Genomic DNA, 9,800 nt, shown 5'->3' on the forward strand with positions numbered 1-9,800 from the left:
AGCCTGCGACACATTTTAATTTAACATTTTAGTGTTAAACGAGCTCAAAGTAAACTGGAACCGACAGGAGTTTCGATTATATTTTAAAAGCAAGCATCTTATACACAGAAATTGAGTTCGACTACATCACTGTTTCACGAATACGTACAGATTCGTTAATATAGATTCAAAGGCAGTCTTTGTGGTGGTAGACGTACGCGTGCTACCTTGTTAGGCTGCATTTTTAGTGACAGAATTTCCGTTTAAGCCAAGATAGGTTGAAAGCACTTTTGAAGACATACTAAAACTCGTCAATGTTGTTCTCTGGTTTGCTACGTGAGAATTCGGATTGCTATACGTTGGCTTGAAGAAATATATTTTGAAAGCTACAGTTTCACAAACATGTAGTAGACAATGAGCCTGAAGCGCATGCTTTTGCCTTAGACGCCACTGTACAAATAGGCATTTCTACACTTTGTAACCGTGTAAGCTCTTACCGAGTAGAAACGCTAACTCGCTATCAGTACTGACTAACATAGCTGCGATGCGATATTTCTTGCGTCTTTCTTAATATCGCGCTGACACAGCGTACCTAGGATCATATGTAATGTCGAAAGGCAGGTCTGAATACAGCCAGACCGCCTGATATGTACACTGACGCCTTAAATCTAAGCACTATTGTAAAACTTGATGACGATACCGGCTGGCATTACTTTTAATCTAGATTTGAATATGAATAGAGAACTGTCAAGCTGAGCTTCCTACTAAAATTAATTCAGGCGCTTTAAGCATATTGTTACACTTTCATCGCCGTTAGTTACATTATTGCTTTTTATCAGCCCGACAGAACGAGTGCGGATCCGCAGGTACCTAGCCAGATTACCTTTGAAGGTTAGCCACTTATAGCCTAGAAAAATAAAGCACTCGCACATGAGCCTGAGCAGATGTCACCTTACTTATTCCTTCCAAAAATTATGCCTTGCATTTTTTCGCTTTATTATATTATTCTATTTATTTTATTATTATATTCGGGTTATTTAAGACGCTTACCTTTCGTTGGAATGTCATTCTCGCGGAAGCTTCAGTATGGCTGTCTACCTAGAAGAGCTGCGCTTTCGTTATTTCATGACAAACATGTCGTACTAAACTATTCATTTTTCTGCTACGATCCACATTTGGAAAAATGCTCGTACATTAATATACTTCACAGAAAATACTAAATTTCAAAAAAAACAGTACAATTTCTCTTTAATGCATAGAGGTATACAAGGCTTTCGATATTCAACACTTTAATAAATTAATATTACCTAACGTAATTACTGATTGACGTTCTAACCAACGGTATCCCTGCTGTAATTAATAATAAAAGAATCAATCAGATCCAGCCGTAGCTAAACCCGTTTGGCAGCATGATAATGCCCAAACACCGGCTATCTAAAATAGTTGGGAGATTGTTCACTGTACGGGAAAAAAATAGCTACTTTTTTGCTTAAAACTCTAAAAATTAAGCGCATCATATTGAAATTAATTGTCCTCTCCAGCCTTCCTTCCATAAATATATATATATTTTACTTTGATAAAGTTCAAAGGGACTGTTACTCAAAGAATGTTTGATTTCCAGCTGATTGGCGGATAAGCTCGACAACAAATTGTATTGTTTCGGCCTGTTATATCCTGTCCTATTTTCGGAATCATTGAAAAATTACCGAATCAACCTTGTTGTCATGGCATTGACAGTCTAACATTGACATTCGTATGGTGGGAATATACGCAGATTTAACGATACATCATCATTCTCACATACACGCAACAATACAAACGGCAATGATGATGATGATAATACTAACAATAATAACAACAAAATTGGCTCTTTCTCTACTCGGGCAACGAATGTATTTTATTTCGTTTGGTGATATTGGCAGGAAAGCCTCATTGAAACAATCCATTGCCGCTCATTAATATGGGTGTACCTGCTTTACGGGAATTTGATTGTAGTTTAGTGGTGAGATTTTGTAACGTTAATTTTTTATATGAATCTTTTTGCATTTCCTATAAACGGAACTAAGAGCTAAAGAGAACTTATTCTGGATGCAAAGCTTGTCTACAATATGATACGTAGATAGTAGTTCTATCATTACTGTAAAACAGTATCATGCGCTTTCTGCATCTCCCACAGGAAGTTCTCACACGCTGAGTAAGAAAAACACACTTATGAGAGAAAAAATTAGCCATCAGATTTCAGGAAGGGACCTGATAAGGACAGTGGAGCTATAGATCTGCAGTCTGAGGCAATAGGACGATCTTCACGATAGTGGAAAACTCTTTAAGACAATATTTAGAAAGAACGGGAGTGTCAGCTCCATATATTGCAAATATGCGCACCTATGGAGATAATATGTCGCTTAACCGTAGTCGCATATGGGCAAGCTTAGCCATATGCGACGAAAAGAGAATTGAGTGTAAAAAGCTAATGCTACTATGAGGACAAAAAGCATCGACGAACTAGTTGTCTTAACCACAAGTATCAACATATTTGATTAGAAAATTAACCGTACGCTCATTTCTAGCTGCAAATCTCCTTCTTTTACACCAAAGACGACACCCCAGTTATTTTTAATTTTTATACTAAAAGTTGAATCGTGACCTAACGATACCTGGAAACGGTTAACCGAGCTAGTTTTTGTGTAGCATCTAGTAGCAGCTTCTTTTGCTTACATGGGTAACCACTCAATAAGAGAAACCAAGATGAGTGGTCTGATAAATACCGAGTCTATCGCAGCCCACACGCTATTCGGCTTATTCGCTTTTCAGTCGTCTCAGAACAATAGAATGTTTATCTTATACCATTTTTCGGTCTTATTCCCACGTTTTGTTTATATGAATCTGTGTGTCGCGAATGATGCGGATGATGAATAGTGTTTCGTTTTATACGAAAAATATGATTTCTCTATTTTATAGAACTCAACTCGATACGACTCAAAGCAGTAGCATCATTACTGTTTGCATCAGTGTTGACTCGCTGATACAAAATTAAATTGGTCAATAAGCAGAGGCATTTATATATGTGGATTTAAAAACACGTAGATACATTATGCGGATGTGGATCACATTCACCACGTAGCTAAAATCGTATTCAGGAGAAAATAGAGACTTAAAACGTATTATAACGTAAAAGCGAAATCACCATACCGCAGATACTTAATAGACACAAATGTATGTTGCTATATATGGTAATGTGCCGTAGGGTTCCATAATCAACTCCGCGACCACTGGTCTGTGCGAATGTACGCTTCCACTTGCCGCTCTTCATCCAGGTTTGCAACCGCTACGTTATTACAGCCGAAACATTTTTGTCTACGTGAACGGCTGGTATGCCCACCTTTATAAAACGTCAGCGATTTCGGCCTGCTTTCATATAAAAGGCGTGAGAACACAGGAAACGTTAGGCATTTGGGTTACCGGACGTCCGTGATGCTGCCAATCCGTACCGTCTTCTTGGCCCTATGCGCCTCTGTGGCTATCGCCGCCCCCCTCGGCGGGTGAGTGCCGTGCAATAGACGACGCACACATCCAAGTACTGTGCGCCACGGCCACGACGACTAGTGGTCATATCTAAAGTTTTTCATGCATTTCTAATGTTCTCTGCTTTTGACTACAATAGTGTCCTTCACCTGGATTAACCTACAACCACGATAAACGAGGATGATTGGTTACGGTTAAGGTTCAAGCTCTGTCTCCGTTCTCGCTTGCAGGCATTGTTCAGCTGCTTGCTTATACAATGTCTTAATAGTAGAATACAGGTTCCACAGGTTTAGATTTTAAAATACATGCTTGACTTCTTATCTTTACTGCAACTTGCTCTACGACTCCAGTAATCGTTTCGTTGTTATTCACCGCAATTGTCCCTTATACTCTTTGCAAGGAAGAAGTACTCGTAGTATACAGAAGAACCTATCTGTGTTTTTGCAAATCTGTCTCAAGTCCCCTTCCAACGTTAATTACAGTATCTCGAGGCACGGTAGCACGAAAATCTGAATCGGGTATTCTTCACGTCGGGCGAGCTAGTCTAAGCCTGCAGTTACGATGTGAAATACTTTGGTTCCGCTACAGTGCATTGCGATTTTTGCAGCGTTTGCCCCACCACTGGCGATTGCCCGAAGTGCGGTGTTAGCACTGAGGAATTAAAGCAGCTCGTCTGCGGTGCCAAATCTTCCTTCGTTGTTGCCACTGGCGTTGCACAGGACGGCCAATCATGGATGTCTCCTCGCCGTTGGCAGGATATTCTTGGAGCCGATGGCAACCGCTATGCTGTTCAGACATATCCCATCGATGAGCGTCATTGGGAGCCTAAGAACGGCGAATGTAGGAACTACTTCGTGAAACCTGTCTATGACATAACGCGTGGCCAGAAAGCTCAAGCCATCAACACTCCTTCAGTTACTGGCCTGTATATTAATATGGAATGCCGCTGCCCGGAGCTTATCCGTGGTGCTGGATACGCTGTTATTGTCTTCAAGGACCACAAGATTCATCACCTCGATGAGCTCTTGCAGGCTTCCCTTGATAATCAGGTCACCGTGGCTCCCTTGTCCCAAGGCGAATGGATTATTCCCTCTTGCGATGAAGATTTCGATGCCTCCGGCATTGATCAGGAGAAGCTTCCTTCAGCCTTCATAAACGATGAGACAGAGAAAGAGTGCTCTGAAAGGACTATCACCTGCCCCAAGTGCGATATCATTAGTTCCACAGACCAGCTCGAAGGTATTTGCCAGTCTCAGCAAGCTGTGCTCGTTAAACGCATCATGGACGATGTTACCCCCGCTGAGCAGGCTGCTCCTTGGAATATGCCCAAGATTTCTATTTATGGTTAGTTTAGAGGGTTAAAAACAGAAATTACTATTTTAAATTGTTGGTTCTAACAATAATATTAGACCGTCAACAAATAGTTGGTCGAAAATGGAACAATCCATATCACAAACCTCGTAGATAAAATACAATACTGTTTATTTTTATCAACAGCTAAATTATTATACTCTGCGATTGGGTACCATTACCTTAACACAGTCTCATTTACTTCGTTTAATTTCTGTGGATGCTGTTTTCGCGCTAGTGGCAAAGGATAACGCAAAGGCGGACTCTCAGCAGCTTCACATCAAGATAGTTGCCCGTGAAAAAAATTCCTGTATTGGCGGCAAGTTCCGCATCCTCAATGCTTTCACTCCCGACTTCGATGACAACCGCAATCAAAGCTTCCAGCTCGGCCAAGACTGTGAATGTGACTACCTTCGTCACCATACCGGTTTTGCTCTTTTACAGTCTGAGCGCAAACTCTCTGAGGAAGGGATACTTTCCGAAAACGAAAAGATACTCATAATTCCTGAAGGCCAGTACGTTATTCCCTACTGTCAACAAGAGCAGGCTGAAGAGCGTTCCGTGAGTGAAGATGACGATGATGAGCAAAAAGCTGAATGCGATGAGCTTGAGGAGAGCTGCCCCGTATGTGACGAGATCACCCCCAAGATCCAGGAGGCCGTTCAGAGCATAGGCACCTATGTCGTTAAGGTATACTTTCAAAATATGTAAGCTAGATGCACTTTATATAATTAAAAAAAGTTTGTTTAATTGACACGCATTTTTTCATAATTAGTGAAAGGATTCAAAGATGGCATGTTGGAAACTCGGTCATGGTTTATGATATCAAAAGTTAGACGTAGGGAGAGTTATCAAGCCTAAACAAACAATCTTTAGGTATTTGTGTCAATAGCTAAAGATCGAATAGGATTTTTAGATAATAAATCCTAGTAGAGCAACACAGACAGATTTTTTTTGTTGGAATCATTCTCAATAAACTAACAGCACATCTGTATGTTTGTTTCGGAATTCAATTTCTATTATGAGGAATAGCCTCTCTGAGCACAATTAATTCATGCAATAAAAATAATTATTTTATGTTACCAACGTAATTATCAATGTCACCATTATTTTAAAAATGTTCCAATAAGCGATAATGCATGGACACGTGTTTTGTGGCTTTTGAAGTTTTAAGCTTAATAAATTAGGGTGTTGACGTCTAAAATATATACGTATAATTTATTATAAATGTACATTTAAGGTGAGCAGTACATATATAATAATAAGAATAATAACAAAAGCAATTACGTATACACGCACTCGTTATTAATCTACAGATGCAAACCAACCGTCACCTTAAGCCATCTAAAAAAAGCGAAGACGCCAAGTGCGGCGCTGTTCATCTTATTTCTATCTTCAAAGGAGATAACGAGAAAGTTGAGCCTGAGCTTCCCTTCACTCTTCCTGAGAAATGCCGTTGCGATGCTATGTCTGCTTGTAAGTGATACTTAATATTTATTAACTCGTTGGTTAGTTGTCAGCAGGGTATCCATTCAGTTGACTTTTCATTACCTCTGTCTGTAAAAAAAAGCACACGTAGAATACTGAGTTAACTTGTTGTACAGCAATAGCCTCTATAGAAGCTACGATGCAGTTGTATTACCATTTGACTTATCTAGCTCTCATATAGATGATAATGCATTTTTCCATGGCGTTAGATTTTTTCGATAGAACGTGAAAAAGTCACCTTAAATCATGTCAAATATGAGTTTCAGATGGCCGTCAGTTTTACGCTGTTATCAAGAAGGATGCCTTTGGCGGTGAGCGTCTTGAGAAGCTTCCCCTTAATGAAAACGTCTACATTATCAGCTACAACTACCGTTCTTACAGCTTAATCCAGAGGTGGATAGACTCTAGGGAGGAAAATTATGTCAACGACCGTATTGATAACGATGGGTAAGTATTTAACTATTTTGAACTATGTACCTTCTGTCCTCAGCCCGAAAAAAAAACACGAAGCGACTGAGAAATTCCAAAACTGTTTTGCGAGTAACCTTCAATCTGATTCAATGTACAGTATGCATTTTTTTTATTTCAGGTACAACTCCATGGCCCTTCAGGAATTTGGTGGTATCGGACCATCTTACGGTCCTCCTCCCAGTTCTAAGCCTTATGCTGCGCCTCAGCAGCGTATGGGTGGTTACGGTCAGTTCCAGCGCGGCTATGGTGGGCAGGTTAGCCATGGAGGTCAGTCTCAAGGTGGTTACGGCAGTCAACTCCAGAGTAGAGGAGAAGCTCCCGTAAGCTATCAGCCTCTTTACTCGTCTCAGCAAGGCTCACAAGGAGGCTACATGCAGTCTGCCTTGCCACAGTATTCCAACTACGGAATGTACGTTCCTATTGAATATGAACCTACTTACGCCCCTCCGACCTCTCCCAGGTTAGAAGGATGCAATCTACTCCCTGTCTGATAATATAAATGTCTACCTTATAATGTACATCTTCATAGGAGCCAAGCAACACATTAGATGCCTATACGCGAGTATACGAGGTCACTCGTGCTAAACAATATTGTAATGGGGCTTGTTGTCCACTTACAGACAGAGCCTTGTTAGCATAAAAGTAAAGAACGTGGCTGACTTCAGTGAGACTTACGGTGCTCCCTCGTATACTCGCAGGTATGTTGGGTCCTTATTAGAGTACTCAATGAAATAAAATGGACACCTGAAATTATTTGTCAAAACCTAACAATACTTTTTTTTCTATGTAGGCCTCCAAGCGGTTCGGAAAACCAATCTTCTTCCGGAAGCTATAGAGGCCAGTCTATGCCACAGGGTGGCTACCGTGGCCAAATTTTCGGTGGTGAAAGTTACCCTGCATCTCCTCCTTCGCCTTCTTACCACACACCCCCTTCTGCTCCTCCCGCACCTTCCTACCAGCCACCCTCTCTTGCGCCTTTTTACCAGCCATCTTCTCCCACGCCTTCTTACCAGCCATCTTCTGCCGCATCTTTGTACCAAGCACCTGCTCCGGCTTCTCCTGCGCCTTCTCACCAGCCACCCACCTCTGCTCCTCCTATGACTTCTTACCAGCCGCTCTTCCCTACGTCTTCTTACCAGGTACCCGCCCCTGCTTTTCCAACGCCTTCTTACCAGCCACCCCCTTCTGCTTCTCCTGCGCCTTCTTACCAGCCACTTTCTCCTGTGCCTTCTTACCAGCCATCCTCTTCCGCGCCTTCTTACCAGCCACACTCGCCTGTGCCTTCTTACCAGCCATCCTCTTCCGCGCCTTCTTACCCGCCACCCCCTCCTGCGCCTTCTTACCAGCCATCCCCCCCTGCGCCTTCCTACCAGCCACCCCCTTCTGCGCCTTCTTACCAGCCACCTCATTCTGAGCCTGCTTTCCAGCCACTCCTTTCTGAACCTTCCTACCAGCCACCCCCTCTTGAAGCTTCTTACCAGCTTGCTCCTACTGAGGCTTCTTACCAACCACTCACTCACGTTCCTTCTTATCAACCAGCCCCCGCGGAGTCTTCTTATCAGCCGCCTCATTCTGAGCCTTCTTACCAGCCACCTTCTTCTGAGCCTTCTTACCAGTCACCCTCTCCTGTTCCTTCCTATCAGCCACCCTCTCCTGTACCTTCTTACCAGCCACATCCTCCTGCTCCTTCTTACCAGGCATCTCCTTCTACTCTTTCTTACCAACCACCTGCCCCTGTTCCTCCGACGCCTTCGTATCAGCCATCTTCCCCTGCTTCTTCTTACCAGCCACCTGTCCCTGTTCCTCCGACGCCTTTTTTCCCGCCACCCACACTTGCTTCTTCTGCACCTTCTTACCAGTCACCCACCCCTGCTCCTGCTTCCTCTTACCAGCCTTACCCTTCTGCGTTTTTTTACCAGCCACCCGCTCCTGAGTCTTCTTACCAGCCATCCCTTCCTGCTTCTTCCTTCCAGTCACACTCCCTTGCGTCTCCTTACCAGTCACGTTTTTCTGCACCTTCGTACCAACCACCCTCTTCTGGTCCTTCATACCAGCCACTCCCTTCTGCTTCTCCCGTGTCTTCTTACCAGCCATCCATTCTTACTCCTCCTGCTCCTTACCAGCTACCCTCTTTTACTCCTTCTGCACTTTCTTACCAGCCATCCCCCCCTGCTCCTCCTCCGCCTTCTTATCAAGCATTCTCCCCAACTCCTCTTGTGCCTGCTTACCAGGCACCCCCGCCTGCTCCTCCTGCACCATCTTATCCGACACCCCCCCTTGCTTCTGCTGAATCTTCTTATCAAACTCCCGCTCCTGCTCCTGAAGAGAAGGAGTATGGTGGCTCCGCTCTCGCGCCGATGGAATCATCTTCTTACGGACCTCAGCAGCAGGGTGGCTACTCCAGCGCACCCTCTGGAGGTTCATATGGCCAACCGCCAGCCGGTGGGTAGTAAATAAAGCTGATCACGTAAATGCTATTTGAATATAGTCTTTTTTTCTCAAATATAGATAAGAATACAAGAATAGTGGCCACTGTACATATAGACCTATACCAAAATATACAAGTTCTAGTTACATGCTTAAGTTATACAGCGGTGTCCTTCGACGACGAATGCTCTTACAGCTCGCAGAGTTTTCAGCGGTTTGGCTGACAGGCCTTTTTTTCCGTGCTGCAAGACGGGGGAGCTTTTCAATATAGAGAGGTATGTACCCCCTTCTAAAAACTATGCACACACGAATACAAAAAGAAAAATACAAAAATAATTGATTTGAATTTTTCTAAATAAAATTCGATCGTCGAAAGGACACCCGAGTTCATGTACCCGACTCACTCAAATCTTTTACAGATAATGCCGTAACTTCGATTGCTGTGTCCTACTCGATGCCGATCACCATTCCGATTGTAAGCGCCAAGGCCTCCGCTTCAAAGATCGGCGGGCACGGCTCAAGTGACAGCGAGTACGGTAGCGGCGTCAATGATGCTGGCTACG

General features: G+C 43.1%; 1 protein-coding gene across 1 annotated transcript; it reads left to right on the forward strand.

Annotated features, from left to right (window-relative positions):
* Positions 1–3,359: 3,359 nt before the first annotated feature.
* Positions 3,360–9,796, forward strand: LOC111254378 (uncharacterized; the record flags this gene model as incomplete). The annotated part of the gene is made up of 10 exons (XM_086975065.1): positions 3,360–3,518; positions 4,109–4,845; positions 5,090–5,541; positions 6,168–6,327; positions 6,606–6,786; positions 6,929–7,270; positions 7,431–7,508; positions 7,601–7,949; positions 8,049–9,252; positions 9,657–9,796. Coding segments are annotated over exons 1-10 (3,711 nt in total), but the record flags the coding sequence as incomplete, so codon positions are not given.
* Between the last annotated feature and the right edge of the window lie 4 nt (positions 9,797–9,800).

This window comes from Varroa destructor, unplaced genomic scaffold (genome assembly GCF_002443255.2).
Source record: "Varroa destructor unplaced genomic scaffold, Vdes_3.0 BEIS01000007.1, whole genome shotgun sequence".
NCBI classification, from domain to species: domain Eukaryota; kingdom Metazoa; phylum Arthropoda; class Arachnida; order Mesostigmata; family Varroidae; genus Varroa; species Varroa destructor.